Here is a 19923-nt window from a genome sequence, read left to right on the forward strand (position 1 = left end):
TTCTATCTCCAGCACAACATTTGTTCCCATGAACTCCACCAGGAGTTATTTCTGAGCACAGAAACAGGAGTACTTGAGGATCACCAGGGATACCACAAATCCTCTCTCTCTCTCTACACACACACACACACAAAACACACATACATAACACACACATACATACACACTTCCTGGGATGGTTTGATAGTACACTGTGTAGGGTGCTTGCCATGTATGAAGAAAATCCTCAAGGGTTCAAGGGACCATACGTATTGGGATGGCAGGGATTGAATCTAGTTCGACCATGTGGGTTTCCCAGTGGATTATCTATTTGATCTAGATGACAACACTATGTTAAATGACAGCTGCCTTCAAGTATTTCTTGTGTTCTTGCTGATTCTTTTTATAGGTTCTCTAATATACAACACTACTTGAGATTTCTAATAGATGGTAAAATTTGTTCATCACAAGAATTGGTTATAATATGTGTAAATTGTTTCTCATCTGCCAAATCCAATTGTCACTCTGAACGTCCATTCAGCAGTGGTCACTCACAAAGAATGAGACAAACACAGAAGTAGACAAACACGCGGATTGACCTAGCCTTAGGGTCACCTGTGAAACCATCAGTAGTCTCATGGCAGGTGAATATAATGGAATATTGCTCCCGCAACCCCAGCAGATCCCAACAGGTGAGCCCATGTTGGTGTTGACAGAGACATCAAGGACAGTTAGGAAGTATATAAACGTGCCACAGGGGCCTGGAGAGCATAGGCTAGTGTAGTTCACAGAGAATCAGTAGGCATGAGTAAAATTTAAAGTGGTTTGCACAGGAAAGAGAATTTAGTGGGCAGGGTACCTCCCTTGCACCCAGTCTACTGAGCTCCTGCAGGAGTGATTACTGAGTGTGGAGCCCAGAGCAAGCCCTGCACATGGCTAGGTTCGGACACAAAATCAAAATAAATAAATAAAATATTGTGAAAGTTGTTCATTCTAGTTTGGGCTATATTGCCCCTAAATCTAAAAGACCCTACAAAGTATTGGTCTATGCTTGCCTGACACAAGTTAACAGCTGGCAGACACTGTGTCATCTATTCTATCCTTGCGTACTATTCTTTTCTGGGTGCATGTTTGCTAACAGAACACCCTAAACTTATGGGTTTTAGTTACTGGAAGATTGCTCATAATAATACTTTATTTCCTAACACGAAAGTAAATAATAATGTATATTACAAATCATCAACATATAATTTATTATTATTAAACATTTTTAAAAATACACTAGTAGTAAATTAATGGTATTGGTTAACTAAGCAATATAAATTATGACCTAGTAACTGTTGATTTATTAATGAATTATGTAAGCTCCTTAGTATAATAGGAGCATTTCCCTAACCTAAGAGTCTGTGGAAAATGAAACAGTTATAACTGTCTTGTAAGATTCCTTCTCTCTAGTCTGCTTAAGTCTACCTCTCAGTCTTTCCAATCCAGTCTTCTTCTTGGGAATCTGATGTCCCTATTGGCTAGCCTCTACCTTTCAACTGCCTGCTTTATGATATCATTCTCCCAAGAAACCTACCAGCACCTGGTAGAATCTTGGGGCTCCCGTGCAGTTGTTTGTAAACAAGTTTGGATCATCGCCAGTGACCAGAGACCAGTGACCAATCACCAGTGATCATTCATCGGTACTGGACACTTGTGGACTCCCGCTTCAGTGTTCACACGTATGCTCATATCGTCTCCTCTTGTCATTTACCTTTCCTTGATATTTCCTCTTTTCTGATCATGTCAGGTAAGGAACAATATTTTTCAACGCTTTTAATTTGATTTGTTATTCCTAATCTTCTTAGCAGTTAACACCACGAGGAGTAATTCCTGAGTGCATGAGCCAGGAAGAACTCCTGTGTAGTGCCATATGTGACCAAGAAAGAAAAAAAAGTATTTTCTTCCTAAAATGACAGCATTTTGATAGCAGTCGACATCTGCTTTTAGATAATGATAAGAAATAAAAAATTCAAGTCTCAGATGTCTAAGTACACATTGATTTCAGTTTTGTGGAGTCTGAGTTCTCCTACATTAAAAACATTTAACTTGAATTTTAGTGATTGTTTCTGAAATTTTGGGAATGACATTTTCCTAGTTGGTTTAAGATACTTGTCATCTAGGTTTAAAAATAAATCTGAAATTTTGTGACCATTTTTAAATGTTTTTTTCTGCTTCTTGTGTGATTTACTGAAATGGTATGATCCATTTACTACCTGTTGTTTAATGGCTAATATTCAGAGGTATGAATGGGAATAATAATGTAATTTCCTTGTAATTATTATATTTATTTCTGCTTTATACCCCTTTAAAACATATAATGGCTAAGAAATGCAATCACATTTATTATATTTTCTGTTTATTATGTCAGTTACTGGTAAATATACTGTTTTATGAACTGGTAAGCTATACACTCAAAAATCACCTTCTATTGCCTTTTTTGGCTAGTAGTTTTTGCTAAAATAGAATTTCAATTTCATATTGTGTACATGACACAAATTCTTAATAAACTTTTGTACTGTTTTCTTTGTTGTGTTTGGAGATGACATTCACTGTTGTTCAGGGCTTACTCTTGGGGCTGCTCTTATTCAATTACTGTACTATGCTACTTGCCACGTAGCCCAGATTTCATTAATTTCTACATACTATTTTTTCAGCTATGTGATACATATTTTTCATGATTTTTTCTTGGTCTCTATTCTTCTCACATGTAAGTCATGTGAAACAGACAAATTTTATTTCTGTGTGAACATTATTCTTAGTTAGATTTGTAAGTAATTCCTTTGCAGGAAAGCAACTTAAGAGTCAGAATTTAAACAACACTCTTCCTTCCAAAAGCACATCTTGAGAAAAACTACTCATTTTTGAGGGTGATCAGAAACCAGGGTACAGTTGTGAACCTTTAATTCATCAAGTCGATTGAGTTATATGTGAGCCATAGGTAATAGATAGGAACTGCACAAGAAATAGACAAACCTGATGATTACAAGGGTAATAGTTGTAATGACCCCACATGCCTATATGAATGGAAAGTATCTTCCTCCTAGTTTCTGACATTGTAGTGATCTAGCCAGAGTCCTGGAAAAAAAGTCCACATGCTTAGGTTCCGTAATCTGGTAATACATAAGGGACAGCGAGATAGTGCATGAGGGGATAAGACATTTGCATTATAGGCAGGTAATCCAGTTGGATCTTTGTCACTGTTTCCAGTCTCCTGAGCATTAAAAGGGGCTAATTCAGAGTACAGCGCCAGGAATAGCCCAAGATCACTGCCAAATATTGGTCCGAATCCACTCCACTCCAATCCCAATTAAAAAAAAAAAAAACAAGAAAGCTTTAACAAGTCTCTATGCCAATTCTGGGCCTCGGGTTTCTTTCTTCTCCAATAAAATGTTAGTCAATCTCTTAGGACTTCCTAGTTGTAAAATGCTTCCATTCTAGACAAAAATGTAAAGTTCAACAGGATAGCAAGCTTCAGGTAGAGCTAGGACAAGGAGAAACTAGCTCTAATCAACAAATCAATGTACCAACATCACCAGAGTCTTCTATTTCTCTGTGTTCACTTTGGGAGCATGGTGCCAAATACACAAAGTGCAAAATGTTCCAGCCTTTCGACCACCCAAAGTTGTTTGGACTTTCGGTAACTTACTTGACTGTTGGTATTAGAATTTTCTCTATATAGTTGAAACTTTAAGTGAATTTTGCTCCTCTCAAACGTTGTCGGAGGGGGCTGGAGTGATAACACAGAAGATAGGGCGTTTGCCTTTCACGTGGCCAACCCAGGTTCCATTCCCAGCATCGCATATGGTCCCCTGAACACTTCCAGGAGTTCTTGAGTGTATGAACCAGGAGTAACCCCTGTGCATCGCTGGGTGTGACCCAAAACGAAAAAAAAAAGTTGTCACAGATTATCAGTCTCACAGAATTTTTTCATCATCCTCTTGTTTCTTACAGAAAATACTCAAAATCCATCTGTATTGGGAAGTGCACATTCTCTGCAGCTTCCCCTTCCCGTGGTGAACAATGCAGCTTCCCTAACAGGAAGTGTCTGCAAGTACTCCAGCGTATCTACTCCAGCTGGTAGATCTGCTTGGCTCTTGGCCTCAGATTCTGGCACCTCTTTCCAACCACTCATGTGTAGTGCCGATCTTGACCAACATACTAGCACAACTAGTATGCTGCCTGGAGTGTCTGGCCAGAGCCAGCTATCCAATTGGTCTGCTTCCAAACCAAGTGTTTTGGAGTGGGATATTGCAGAAAGTATTGAAATGAATTCTTACATGGGAGACTTTACTGTGACTATCCTTGACCAAGACACCACTGTCTCTTCCATGTCTATGCAGCTCGCTATGAGAAAACCTTAGATACCAACCACATGGTGTCTCTGTACCTATCACTTTCTGACAGTCTTATTGAAAGGACACCGTCTGAGGTTCCAAATCAGAGTTATAGACTGTCGCTTCCCTACCAGGAAGGAAGTCAGATGGTTTACTCTAATCAGGACACTCCAAGATCTCTCCTTTCTGGAGAGGATATCATGATATGGGTGAAAGATAAACAACTTCCCCAACCATTTGAATGCTTAAAAGTCCTAGGTCAATGTATAGATCTGCAGAGAATGAACACCACAGATACCATCATTCTTAATCAGGAGCAAGAAAACTCAGGTGCCACTAAGGGGACCTCCCACCCAACACGGAAGAAAAAAAACCAGGCCTCTGAGCCTCTGGAGGGAGAACCCAAGGCCAATATCCATTCAAAAGACTCATAATGCTTGCTAGGGAGAGAAGGGATTGTTTATAATATTGCAGCCAGTGATAGGTGTCCTGTGACCATGGCCAAACCCAACAGTAAACCTCAGAAAACTACTTCAGGATCAGGAAGAACAAGAGCCAAGGGAAGGAGAAGACTCAAAAGTCCAGAGAAAACTCCTTGAAAGCTGATGACAAGAATCAGACATAGAACAAGGTGAAGGCAGAAGAGAATCCCACCACTACCAGGAGGAAACGCAAGATAAGTCAACCTGAGCTTTGCCAAGTGACCCTTAACAAGCCCCACAGCTGTCAGGGCATGGACATGCTGGAGTCTGTGCAAGAGTTTGATGCACTGGGGAAGAAGAAGGATCCAAAGCCTGGATCCTCCTCCTCCAGGGTTTTGGGTAGTTCAAAGAAGTCCAAAGATGCCCAGCCCTGCTCAGCTGTGAAACCATTGGCAGGTGCTATAAATGATAGAAAAGGTCTTGAGAAAACTCAGGTCAAAGCTTAGAAATCAAACAGCAGTGCTGAAGAACGCTCGGCTCCTTCCCAGTCTGAGCTGCCACCTCCTGGGAAGGTCAAATTGGTACCTTTGCCTTTTCTTACCATTGAGAAGCTACAAGCTAGATGTGTTCCTTGGAAACCACAGTCTCTGACTTCACATCGTCCTGCTGCAGCTTACCCTGCCAGGCCTGGCTCGACCAACTCAGCTTAGCCAACTGCCACCAATTCATCCTGGTCAGCTTCTGCATATTTGTCACATCTTGCTAGACCAGCTCAGCCCATTTCGACCAACCCATCTCGACCAGCTTTGCTGAGCTCTACTAGCCAGCATATTTCTCAGCCAGCAATTTCTAGACCTGCTCCTTCCAAGACAACAGCAAGCACTTCTCTCCAGAGGGGCCCTCTTCCTGTCTTTGGAACTGAGCGCCAGGCTCCACCCAAAGAGCAGAGTCAGTTTCTACTCCAAGACTTCCGTTTCCAACAAATTCCATGGAGAAAGCCCAATGTTCCAAAGCCAGTCATGTCAAAGCCCGTCACAAAAGAGCAGAGACCATAGCATGAGGCTATGAAGAAGGGTCAACAGGAGCGGGAGAATTCTGCCAAATGCACCTCTTTGGGGAAAGTGCAGTTTTTTACAAGAGAGAAAAAGATATGGACATCTCTTAATTCTATGGCTATAGGTGGCTGGAATGGTTGGTGCCAAATTAAGTACCAGATGGTTTCCTTAGACAAACACCTGAAAAGCCATAAACATTTCATTTATTCTGATACATTTTTCAAAAAATAAATAGATGCATATAAGTTAATAGATTAGTAATAAAATTTCTGAATGTTGAGAGCCTTTCCATTGTGGTCATCATTTGGAGGGGGTAAGGATTGAAGGATTCAGGAGAAACAAATAGAACTTAGCAGGGGATAAAAGGGGAAACAGACAAGACTCTATGAAAGAGAAACTTTGCTCAGGGTTGTAAAGCCATTAAGAAGGTAATTTTATGGGCCTGATGAAGAGTTGGGGTGGGGTGGGGCAGAGAAATAGTATACCTGATAAGGCATTGCAGGAGGCTGACCCAAGATTCTTCCCTGGAATCCTATGTGGTCCAAGGAGTTTCACTATATTTTATCCTTGAGCACAGAGCCAGGAGTAAGACCTGAGTACAGGTACGTATTCCATCACCAGTCTCCTCCAAAAAAGAATGGGACAAATAGCACAGTTAGAGGGTTTGGTTTAATATAAAAAAATTGAATAGGTTGAAGAAGGAGGATTAGTAGAAGAAGATAACCTGTTGAAAAGTAAAAACAGATTCACAGAGGCTGTCTTTATGTTTCATGACCTCCGTTATTAAATAAAGAGTTTTGAGACATGTCTCCAAAATTTGTGGGTGGTCTATCCATAAGTGATCAGGCTGTGGGATGCTAACACATATCCTGGGGTCAGAATCTACAGATGAACAGTCAAGGGACCTCAGAGTTATTCAGAGGTGACTATAAATAGTGACCAAGCAAAGATAACTGTTGTAGCAATAAGCCCGAAATTCAGCTCTTGGAACATGTAAAGATCAATTGCCATGTACTCAGGCCAATGGTTCAGCCACCCTAGATGCACCATTTCACTTCATCTTCCCAACAATCCTCAGAGCCAGTATTGTCGGGACACTAGGCCAGCACGGTTCAACAATGAGGTGTATATGTCTAAGTTCTTTGAATTTGCAAAATCCCCAAAGTGGGCAATGTGTCTTTCAGACCACAGCATCCTGGCATTACTGATTTGGGAGCTCAAAGTATATTAAGTCAGGGGCCTCTCGGGAGTTTTCCGAGGTGCCTGGTGCGTGCAGCCTGCTCCAAACATCGGTGTTAACGGAAACTCACACAAAAACCAACGCTATAACTGGCGTTGGAGGCTGGGCCGTGGGAGAATCCATACTGGGACATGTGCAATAGGTCACCACTCCCAGAATGGTTGGGACCAGCTCTTCTGGAGGCTGGGAAGGCAGTGGTGGGAAGAGATTGTCTTAGGAGAGATACGAGGTGATGAATGAAAGGGAAGGAAATGGGGAAGGACTGGGACCGGGACACCAGATGGGCATGATGGGAAAATTGGTGGGTTACATTAAAATCTTTTTTAGTGAAAAACTGTGTACCATTCATCAGAAGAACAACAAAAGTGGGAAAATAAAATAGGTGAAAAATAACAGGTCACATATAAGGTCAGAGAGAGCTCAAAGAGCTGAAGTTTGTTCTGGACTCCTACTGGATCTTGGGCAGACATCCTGGTTCTCCCAGCATCACGTGGTGTGACCACAAAACAACCACCAAGTGTTAAACATGCAAAGAAAAAAGAAACAAAAATCAAGCTGTAAACATTGAGAATAGTGACTCATTTTTCTTTTGGGGAGCAGGGAGAGAGGCTTTGAAGTGAAGTGTTTTAAGTAATTCCTAAGGGGAAAATAGTAAGAACACCTTGGCCAGCACAGGGATTAGGGGCCCAAAGGGGATTGTCTCATGGTCTTCTATTGCTACAGTGAAAAAGGTAAGGTGTACTGCGTTTACATAATTTAGAGTTTGCAAAGAAGAAAAATATCTAACACAGCCCAACAGTTATTCCCAATTTTTCTAGGTGTTTCTAGACAATGAGTAAAGGAGAGAGAATTTATACCCTTTTAAAATACACACAGGCTTAAGCAATTTTTTTCATGCGATTCATCATTTATGACAAATTTCAGTGGCATTTGCTATACTTGCAGTTTTGCAACTATTACCATTATTTCATCCATGGGCTGGAGCTACAACACAGCTTGAAGGGCATTTGCCTTGCAAGTGACCAATATGTGCAACCCGAGTTCTATTCCTCCACTACTCGCGGAGAGCCTGGCAAGTTACAGAGAGTATCGCTCCCGCATGGCAAAGACTGCCATGTTACCCATGAAGTATTCAATATGCCAAACATAGTAATAATTGTCACAATGGAGAAATTACTGGGTCCGCTGGAGCAAATCAATGGAAGGACAGTGACAGTAAGAGTGAGCCTTATTTTATCCATAACAATTCCATCATTTCCAAAAATGGTCTCTTCAGTACCACTGACCTCTCCATTCTCTCTCTCCTCTGGTTCCTGGAAACAATCCTCTTTTGTCTATATAAAGTTTCTTTCTCAAAACCCTTCATATATGTGGATCTTAAGATATGTGACCTTTTTTGCAGCCGTTTTTAAACCCTGATGCTTTCAAAGTTCATCTGTGCTACAGTATGTCATTACTTCCTCTGACTGAAATTCTGTTGTATGGATCTATCATATTAGAGAGGGTTCCACAGGTTATAAATGCGCAGAGCCCTGGAGGTCTCATAAATTTGCTAAAAGAAATATTGGTAGTTGTTTTACACATAGTACAGAGGGTAGGGTGCTTGTCTTCAACCCAGTAGGCCTGCTTGACTCCCTGGCACTCCATATGTCCCCTGAGCCCTGCCAGGAGTGACTCTGAGCACATAACCAAAAGGAAACTCTGAGCACCATCAGGTGTAAATACAACACACAAAAAATAAAAGCATTCACACCCACAAACATCTAGTCCATTCATGTAATTTTAGATGCTAACAATGTCATGGTGTAGAATGGATAATGGCCATTCAAAGAAACCATCAACCCTGCAAATATTCCTTTGTTTAGAAAACCTTGATTGAATAGATGCTATGGCTGGCAATGCAGAGATCTGGTGTATTTTCAGGTGAGTCAATGGAATAACACTTTTTGTGACAAAATGGAGGAAGTAGATGATGAAGATAGAGCAGAAGGTCATGTGACCTTCGAGGCCAGTATGCAAGTGTTTTAACTACCAGACAAGCCTTGTGGAAGTTATCAAAAGTTAAAAGAAAATACAGACTAAAATCCTTCTAAAGAAGGCATATATCTGGGCTGACCTCTTTTTCCCAGTGATCTGTATATGAAATTTCTGGCTTGTAGGATTTCTTACTTTTTCTTCTGATGTTTAAACTAACAGGTAATTGGTTACAGCAGTCACAGAAAACTTAAACCAAACAGTACATCAATAACACAGTATCCTGTAAAACAATACAGTGCTCCAGCAAAAATATTTGAAACTAGTACATATAAAACATAAAAATCTTTTTCTATTTCACTCTTAAATAAAACCAGCACTTGTTAAGGAACATGTGTAGCTATTGGGCAAGTAGCAATACCGTGAACCTGGGACTTAAATTAAAATAACCGTGTGGTTCCATGCTCTACATTAATTTTCAAACTATTTTGACTTTTTATTATAGTGACTTCTCTAGAAATGATTCCTGTGAGCAGAGCCAGGAGCAGTACCTGAGCATAACCAAGTGTGGCCCCCAAACTGAAATAAATAAATAAATAAATAAATCAGATTTTGAAAGATTCTTATCCTCTTTTTAGCCATATTGTACATAACTCAACCACCCCTACTCTCACAGCCGCTATCCACACTTTCAGACTAGCCTCACCCATGAATGAATCTCTTCCAACCTCTTATACTTTATACTACTGACAGATCCAATGAAGCACATCATATTTATTGAGGTTTAAAATAGAAGGCTGGACGTGGGAACAGCCACTTGCATGGCAAGCGCCTACCTACCATTCTATCACTCCGGGCTGGAGCGATGGCACAGTGGTAGGCCATTTGCCTTACAAGCGGCCAACATGACTGACCCGAGTTCGATTCCTCCACCCCTCTCGGAGAGCCTGGCAAGCTACGGAGAGTATCTCAGACAGAGTCTGGCAAGCTACCCGTGAAGTATTCAATATGCCACACACAGTAACAAGTCTCATGATGGAGAAGTTACTGGGCCCGCTCGAGCAAATCGATGAACAACGGGAGGACCGTGACCGTGACCTTGAAAATAGAAGGCAAGTGGTTGGTGGGGGAGCACTCCAGGGCAGTGTGCCAGAAATCCAGCTAAGGGAACTGCAAGACTCCTCATCATTGGCCATGCCCCTTCCACCCCCTCCCCCCAGAGGCACTCAGGACAGAGGCGTTCCCTGGCAAATTTTAGGACTGCCTCAGAAGTGGGACTTTATTCCAGATCAGGCACCATTGGGGCTTACCCCCCACAAAGTAGAGCAGAAGCAGTGGGCATGGCCTGCAAGGCAGTAGCGCCTCGAGTGGCTGATCTAATTTTCCCCTTTCTCTACACTTTGTACTCAAATTTCAATCTCCATTATCTAATTTTGAGGAGGATAGTCTGGCTGTCACAAACACATTATGCCAATAGTCCACTAGCCTATTTTGATCTCAGCAAAGTAAATGTGAACACAAGAAAATGAACAAGTCTACATTAAAGAATGCATACCTGAAACAGCACTAGAGGACTCACAGAGGTCACAAAGGAGTAGCACCAAAGACAAAGCTAGTATTCTAGAAGGGAAAAAAAGGTGACCACCATCGAAGAGCTCATTCAGAATCCTTTCTCACAGCAAGAGGGGAACATTGAGAGTAAACCGGAGGGTCCCACTTCGAAAATATCTAAGGAGCATGAAGAAAAGGCGCAAATTCCCACCATGAGGAGTGGATGAAGAAAACAGCTCTGAAGCCTCAATAGAGAATACCAACAAATACAATCTCTCCAATAAAGAATTCAGAGATGAAATTTTGTGCATGTTAATTGAACTCAGAGAAACAATGGAATAGGCAGCCAGTAATTTAAAGGAAGCCATGAAAGAATGGACAGCAAATAAAATCAGGAAGCAATGAAAGCAGAAATAAGAAAGCAACAAACATGCGTCATTAATAAAGGATTCAGTAGATTAATTTAAAAACAGAGTGTGCACACTCAACAGTAGAATGACCACCACTGAAAATAGAATCACTGAGTTTCAAGATGAGCTGCATAACACATACAGGCAACAGCCTATAATGGGAAAGGACCTCAAAAAACCTCATGTGAATCAGTTACCTAAAGGATGAACTTCAGAGGAACAACATAAGAATCATCAAAGATTCAGAAGAATGGGGAGACAACTCCAATGAAGTAGCAACTGTTAAGGACATCATTGAGGAGAATTTCCCAAAGCTGGAAAATGCAGACATCCAGATCCAAGGAGCTTGAAAGGTACCAGCTAAAAGAGACCCTAATAAAGAGACTCCAAGATATCATATTCATAATGACGGATACCACAGATAGAGACATAATAGTGCAAGCAGAAAGGCCAAAGAAGGACATACAAAGGAGCATCCCTTATTTTTGCAGCAGACTTATCAAAGGAAACCGTCCTAGTCCAAAGACAATGGGGGATTATAGTGAAAAAAATCAATGAAACGATTGCTTCACCAAGAATAATCTATCCTTCAGTGGAATACACTGCAGCTGTTAGAAATAATGAAGTCATGAAATTTACGTACAAGTAGTTCAACATAGTCAGTAACATGCTATGTGAAATGAGCCAGAAAGAGAGGAACAGAGATAGAAAGACTGCACTCATCTGTGGAATGTTAAATAACAGAATTGGAGAAAACACCCAAGAATATTTGAGATCATTACCAGGAGGTCTGCTCCAGAGCTTGGAACCCAGCAAAACTGGACAGCTATATGCAAAATAAAAAGTGGACTGGGATCTCTACCTAAACCACGCAAAAAAGTCAGATCAAAATGGATTTAATAACCCCAGCATCAGATCTGAATCCATATGGTCAATTGAAGAGAAGGTCAGCAAAATCCTCCACATCATTGAAAATAAAAGTATCATCAAAGGTGACATGCCACTGAACAAGCAAGTGGAAACAGAGATACACTAATGGGACTATCTTAAACTAAGTAGCCTCTGTGCCTCAAAAGAATCAGTGAGCATAATACAAAGACATTTTACAGAATGATAAAGGATATTCACCCAATATCCATCTGATAAGGGGTGAATATCAAGGATATACAAGACACTGGTTGAACTCTACAGTAAGAAAACATCCATCCCATCAGAATGTAATAAAATAAACATAAAATGATATAAACAGAAACTTTCTCAGAGGAGAAATTTGAATGGCCAAAAGGCACATGAAAAAATGCTCTTCATCACAAATCATCAGGAAGATGCAGATGAAAACAAATAATACCATGTTACATCACAGAAACTGGTACATATCCAAAAGAACAAAAGCAACCAGTGTTGGCATGGATGTGAGTCAAAGAGCACTCTCTTTCTATGCTGGTGGGAATGCTGACTGGCATAGACTTTTTGAAAACAATATGGACGTTTCTCAAAAAAAACTAAAAATTGAGCTCCCATTTCACCCCGCAATACCACTTCTGAAAATATATCCTGGAGATGCAAAGAATTACAGTATAAATGACATCTGCACTTTTACATGCATTGCAGAACTCTTTGCAATAGCCAAAATCTGGAAAAAAAAATCCAAGTGCCGGAGAACAGATGACTGGTTAAAAACAACTTTGGTACATCTACACAATGGAATACTATGCATCTTTTTAGAAAAGGTGAAATAATGAAATTTGCATATATGTGCATCAATATAGAGTGTCATGCTAAGAGAAATCATTCAGAGAGAGAGGGTCGGACATAGAATTACTGCACTTATTTGTGGAATATAATGTAACAGTTGGGAGACTCACAGATAGAATAGAGAAGGGATCACTGTTTTTTAAAGATCATTTTTCCTGCCCCCGCGCCTGGCTGTCCTTGCAGGATCCCCTTGGAGGGGAGCGGGTTGAGTTTCCTCCCAGCCCCGATCAGTTCTCCGGCTGCCAAAGACCTCCAGAACCAGCCACCATCATGCTGAGACCACTCTCCACACACATGAAGGTACCAGCAGAGGAACAAAGGCATGTGGGTCCCGCAGCTGAGATCTCCAAGCCTGCTCTGATCGGGGCTGAGCATCCTCCACTCAGATCCTCCAAATTCGAGTAGGCAATGGTCACAACCACCAACTGGCCCCCTGGCACGTTGTAATCCCATCAACGTCAAGACTCAGAGACTATAAAACTCAGCTCCTGGAAGTGCGCCTCTGGGAATTATCTAATTCTTACTTTGGACAAACTGGGAGGCTAATGAATGTAACCTGCCCACACAGCAGAGTCTGGCAAACTCCCCGTGGCATATCCAATATGCCAAATACCAGTAACATTGATGGGTCTCATTTTTCTAATCCCGAAAGAGCCTTGAATATGGCACTTTGTAAAAAATCTCAGGGCTCGGACAAAGGAGACGTTACTGGGGCCTGCTCGAGGTAATCCACGAATAACAGGATGATCGTGATCGTGATCGTGATCGTGATCACTTCTTAAATTTAATCAAATAATTCCTATTACCTAACTATGGAAAGATATCCTGATTCCATAAATCCTCAAAAAAAGACCAAAACTATCAAACACGAAGAGTTCCAATCTTTCAATCATTTGAGCCTTTATTAACATGCAAGTACCGTTTGCAAGATATACAGGTTTTCCTAATCTTTTAGTCCAATGTTTTAAACCTTGAGTTACTTCTGAATCTAACACAAAGTAACTCACTAAAGTTGGCCAAGGTTAAGTTAACTCTTTCTAGCTATCACCTTGACAGTTCTGTTGGTAGTTTAGCTATGCTGTCATAGTTTTTAATATTTTTGGTATGTTTAGTAGGAGAGCTTATTGACCTCCTTATTAAGTTTAAGTTCACACTACCTGTGTGTAAAAGACCCACCAATCGTCATGGTCATATTCACTTGGGATGATAAATTTTAATAGATGATTATGTGTAACAAAGTATATTGTAAGCATTGCATTGTGTATCTCAAAATGTTTCTCATAAATAATACAAATGAAAGGAGCAAGATTAGAATATTCAGGGTGGTCTAGTTTTTAAAGTCTAGTGAGGTTAAGTCTTAATACGTAAATACAAAAATGTGAAAACAACAAGGAACTATGGAAGAATGAATAATGGGGGAAAATAACTATAGTAAAGTACATACTGTGAATTGGTTAAAATGAACAATGCACATTTAATCAGTCATGTAGCTGAACTGTTGACTACATGCAGTTACCAGCTCCAAAAACTGACTAGTAATCTTCCAAAACTGCTTTTAAATCAAGTTCTTAAATCGCAGCTATAAACAAAAGGACAAGAAACATTTAAACAATACTGCAGTTTATCAAAAGACAGAAAAGAAATTTAAAATCTTACGTCTTTGAAAGTTATAAAAAAATTGAAGTCTTGGCTAAGTTATAAACATGTTTATAATGCAATATTTGCGTAACGAATAATGCTACTAATGATGTCTAGAAGATCAGCATAGTTTAAAAAAAACATAAAAATACAGAGCAAATTATTTTCTTGTAGAACATGTACATTTTTGCCTAAATTTTAGCATTTACTGTACCACCATTAATTTAAAAAAATCACATCCAAAATCTAATGCAAAATCACCTATGAATTGGCATATTAGTTTATTTCTCAGTTTTTGAAGATGTCCTTAGTTTACTGATGTAGCAAACAAATGTCAGTTTTGATTGCTATGCAAAAGAACAGAAGATAATCTGCTTGGCAATGAACATTAAAAGTTCTATTACACAAAGTCAACATGCTATATATGAAAAGTTACTAACTGAACTACGGGTATTAAATACTGAAAAAAGGTAAAAGCTTATTGCTTATTGTAATTTATTTTATTTAACAATCAAGGAAATTGGCAGCCATTAGCTGATCCACTGCAATTTCCGATGCAATTGGGAATTCAGGAATCTTGGTGGAGCTGTTAGTGTAAGGAACCTTGTAGATGAAATACATGCACAATTTGGATAGCACATGTGAAGGGATCTCTGCAAAACTGACTTCATTGGTTTCATTTTCAGCAAACTGACCTGGGCCACTCAACATGGCTTTTATTGTTCCTGATGTTAATGCGTGTTCTCTTTTTACAATAAACTCATGGCCATCAGAGGATATTAATTTGACATACATAGTATCAGGGCCTTCACAGCCACCATAGGTTTTCTCTTCTCCACCCATGATGTTCTTAAGAAATTCTACTTCACTCCCAGAGGAAATTTAGGAGTTTCTTGTCAGCTCCGCAGCCACCACAGCCACTGTAGCCACCGCACCGCCGCAAACGCCCAGGCGTGAAGGGACCACTATTTAAATGATTCTTGGAGAACTCACACGGATGTTAGATTCCTGCTGAAAATAGACTATACAACAACCATGATGGTCACTTGCTATATGCATTGCAAACCATAACACCCAAAAGGAGAGAGAGAAAAAGGGAATGTTTTTGCCACAAAGGCAGGTGGGAGAGATTGTGTGGGGGTGAAGGGAGGGATACTGGAAACATTGGTGGTGGAGAATAGGCACTAGTAGAGAGAGGCATACTCAATCATTTTATGACCGAAACATAATCAAGAAAGCTTGCAAATCCGTAACTGAACCTCATGGTGATTCATTAAAAAATAAAAATAATATAATAGAAGGAAACCAATCTTAAAGGAAATATATTTATACAGAAAGATAGATGGACAGACAGACAGATATACACACAAGGCTAAAACTTAACAACATGTTACTAATCTGTTATAGAAGTGCTTAATGGCTCCTGGTGAAATACAACCACCTTTACATACTTTCCTCTAAGAAACAATTTTTGGATCATTTTTAGCGAATTATTCATAACAAGTAGAGCAAAAGTAATTTTTTTGCCTCTGCAATAGGGCAAGGTTTTAGGTTTGGGATGGAAACATTTGAAATATGGTGGTGAGAAGGTGTGGTGGTGCTGTATTGGTGTTTGAATATTAAATTCACTCAAATATTGTGAATAACTGTATAAAAATAAAATTAAATTTAAAAATCTTTTTAAGAGATCAAAGCAACAATTCTGAGTGTGGAAAACTATGAAGAGGAAAACAAAATCAAGAATATCTCAGAGGTTTCTCTATTCAATTACCAGGTGTCCACTAATAGAATTCAGCATGGTCCACAAGGCTCAGGCTGAAAACTGAATGCTGAAAGCCCCAAAGGTACCATGTGGAGAGATGCATCATGTGAGTCCAGCACTAAGCCAGAGGCTTAGGACTGTGATCATAAGAAAACAGTTGGTTGTCAAAAAATGAAAGTATATAGAGCAAGACCACGTAAGATAATGTTTGAATCAGGGCAAACTTATAATATTGAGTACCGAATAGTGGAATATTCTGCTATTCACAGTACTCACACTTCAGTCTATAAATCACTAGAACTTTCATCTTGCCCATAGCACTGTAGCACTGTCCTCCAATTGTTCATCGATTTGCTCAAGCAGGCCCCGTAACATCTCCATTGTGAGACTTGTTGTTAATGTGTTTGCCTTGCTTTGCTGTGCGGGTGAGATACACTCGGTAGCTTGCTGGACTCTTTGAGAGGGGTGGAGGAATCAAACTCAGCTCGGCCAGACAGAGTCAAAATATTTACTAAATTTAAATGTAGTAATACCTCAGCCAAAGCCATAGTAAAGCAGATAGGTACTTGGCTTGGTCAGGGACCTATCCAGGTTCTATCTAATGCTTCCCATATTTATCAACAAGCACTGCCAGGCATAATTACTGAGTGTCAAGCCAGGAGTCACCTCTGAGAATTTTGGGGTGCCCCCGCAAACAGTAAGATCTTATGAAGTACCCACTGTATAGAAGCCACAGTTTTAATCATATTAAGAGGCATTAGTTGATAATATTTTGTTAGAAATGCTCTAGCATCAAAGATATAAGATCAAAGAGATAGTATGTGGGAAATTGTCTGCCATGAAGGCAGGGGGAGGGCCAGAAAGGGGCAGTATGCTGGGGAGATTGGTGGTGGGAAATGTGCACTGGTGGAGGGATGGGTGTTTGAACATTGTATGTTTGTAACTCAAACATGAAAGCTTGTAACTGTATCTCACGGTGATACAGTAAAATAAAATTTAAAAAATGTAAAGATTCAATCAAGAGAACTCTTAAAAAAAAGATAAGAAAATAAATAAAAATGATTCAAAATCTATTTAGAGTCCCATACCTTTCCCGCCCCAATAGACCTTGCCCCAGCTGACAAAAACCTACAGAACTTGAAAGCCATGATCATGGCCACTATTGGCAATTGTGGACTAGTCTCATCTATGAGTGAATCTGAAGAAAATCTCAGGTATGTGGGACTTCTGACTGAAATCTCCAGGTTCAATGAAATCAGAGAATGGGTGATCTCTCCCAAACTCCCCCTGTTCTCAGCAGCTTGGCAGTCACATCCACAAATCATCTCTGGCGCCATATAAACTCATCAATGGCCATGATCCAGAGACTCAACAATGAATTGCTCAGAATAGAGCACAGAACAGTACACCATAGACATGGCCCTAGACCCCATGCCAGCCTGTTTTATTGAGGGCATCCCAGAGAGGAGTGGGGTGGTCCAATGGAGCCAGCCCCAGCAGCCGAAAATTTCTTCCTTCCTTCCTTCCTTCCTTCCTTCCTTCCTTCCTTCCTTCCTTCCTTCCATCCTTCCTTTTTATTCATTCCATTCTTTTTTCCTTCCTTTCTTTATTCCCTTCTACATTTCTACTTTCCATCATTCTTTCCTTCCATCCATGTTTCCTTCCTACATATGCCTTAGTTTCTTCTTTCTTTCTCTCTTTCTTTCTTCTTCTCAGTCTTCCTTTCTTTTTTTTCAGCTAATTAGGGATAAGCAAATACTTTCTATTCAAAAAAGTACATCTAGTCAATTGGTTATTCTTTGAGGATCTGTTTCTGTCTCTTTTCATCTCTGCATTTGTAGTATGAAGTCCGTCTCTGGCCACTTGGGTGATCCTTCCCCAGCAAAGTTCCTGATTCTGTCTTTGCACTGACTCCTACTGGCTCATCTTATTTTCACTTCTAAAATATATTTCTGCTCCAGCACTGAGGAATAATGTAGGGCTTAATATATTAATATTCCCTGTGACCGACCCTGGTTCTATCTCCAGCACAACATATAGTCCCATTAGCTGCACCAGGAGTCACTCCTGAGCACAGAGACAGGAGTACTTGAGTATCACTGGGGCTACCCCAAATCCTCTCTCTCTCTACACACACACACACACACACACACAAACATACATACATAACACACACATACACACACACACTTCCTGGGCTGGATTGATAGTACAGTGTGTAGGGTGCTTGACTTGTATAAAGACAATCCTCAAGGGTTCAAGGGAACATACATATTGGGATGGAATAGATTGAATCCAGGTCGACCATGTGCAAGGCAAATGAGTTTTCCTCTGGATTGTCACTTTGATCCAGATGACGACACTATGATAAATTACAACTGTCTTCAAGTATTTATTGTGTTCTTCCTGATTCTTTTCATAGGTTCCCAAATATCCCATACTACTTGCGATTTTCTAATAGACGGTAAAATTTGTTGATCACAATAATTGGTTATAATATGTGTAAATTGTTTCTCATCTACCAAATCTAATTGTCACTTTGAATCTCCATTCAGCAGCGGTCACTCACAGAGAGTGAGACAAACACATAAGTAGACAAACATGCGGATTGACCTAGATTTAGGGTCACCTGTGCAGCCATCAGTAGTCTCATGGCATGTCCAGTATAATGCAATATTACTTCCCCAACCCCAGCATATTGCAACAGGTGAGCCAATGTTGTAGTTGACAGAGACATCAAGGACAGTTAGGAAGTATATAAACATGTCACAGGGACCTGGAGAGCAGAGGCTAGTGTAGCTCACAGAGAATCAGTAAGCATGAGTAAAATTCAAAATTGTTTGCCCACGAGAGAGAATTCAGCGGGCAGGGTACCTCTCTTGCACCCAGTCTACCGAGCTCCTCCAGGAGTGATCCCTGAGTGAGGAGCCAAGAGCAAGCCCTGAGCATGGCTCGGTGAGGACCCAAAATCAAAATAAATAAATGAAAGATTGTGAAATTTGTTTATTCTAGTTTTGGCTATATTGTCCCCTAAATCTAAAACACCCTACAAAGTATTAGTCTATGTTTTCCTGACACAAGTTTACAGCTGGCAGATACTGTGTCATCTATTCTTTCCTTGCTTAATATTCCTTTATGTGTGCATGTTTGCTAATGGAACACCCTAAACTTAGGGGTTTTTGCTAGGGGAAGATTTCTCATTATAATCCATCTTTTCCTACCCCTAAAGTAAGTAATAATGTGTATCATAAAGCATTAACATATAATTTATTTTTATTATTAAACATTATACAAAATACAAGAGTAATAACTTAATGTTATTGGTTAACTAGGCAATAAAATTATTACCTACTACCTGTTGATTTTTTAATGAAATATGTAAGCTCATCAATTCATAGGAGTATTTCCCTTTCCTAAGAGTCTAAGGAATGTGAAACTGTTATAACTGTCTTGTAAGATTCCATCTCTCTAGCCTGCTTAAGTCTACCTCTCAGTCTATCCAATCCAGTCTTCTTCTTGGGAATCTGGCCTCCATATTGGCTAGCCTCTACCTTTCAACTGCCTGATTTAAGACATCATTCTCCCATGAAACCTACCATCACCTGGTAGAATCTTGGGGCTGCCTTGCAGTTGTTTGTAAACAAGTTTGGATCATCGTGAGTAAACAGTGACCAATGACCAATAACCAGTGATCAGTCATCTGTTCTGGACATTTGTGGACTCCCACTTGAGTGTTCAGACATACTCTCGTATTGTCT

The 19923-nt window shown here is 40.1% G+C and overlaps 1 protein-coding gene across 1 annotated transcript; it reads right to left on the reverse strand.

Annotated features, from left to right (window-relative positions):
• Nucleotides 1–14907: 14907 nt before the first annotated feature.
• On the reverse strand, nucleotides 14908–15316 carry LOC130029847 (elongin-C-like). The gene has a single exon (XM_056120920.1). The coding sequence runs from the start codon at nucleotides 15244–15246 to the stop codon at nucleotides 14908–14910; it is 339 nt and encodes a 112-aa protein (XP_055976895.1). The 5' UTR covers nucleotides 15247–15316.
• Between the last annotated feature and the right edge of the window lie 4607 nt (nucleotides 15317–19923).

This window comes from Sorex fumeus, unplaced genomic scaffold, assembly GCF_029834395.1.
Source record: "Sorex fumeus unplaced genomic scaffold, SorFum_2.1 ptg000043l, whole genome shotgun sequence".
Lineage (NCBI taxonomy): Eukaryota > Metazoa > Chordata > Mammalia > Eulipotyphla > Soricidae > Sorex > Sorex fumeus.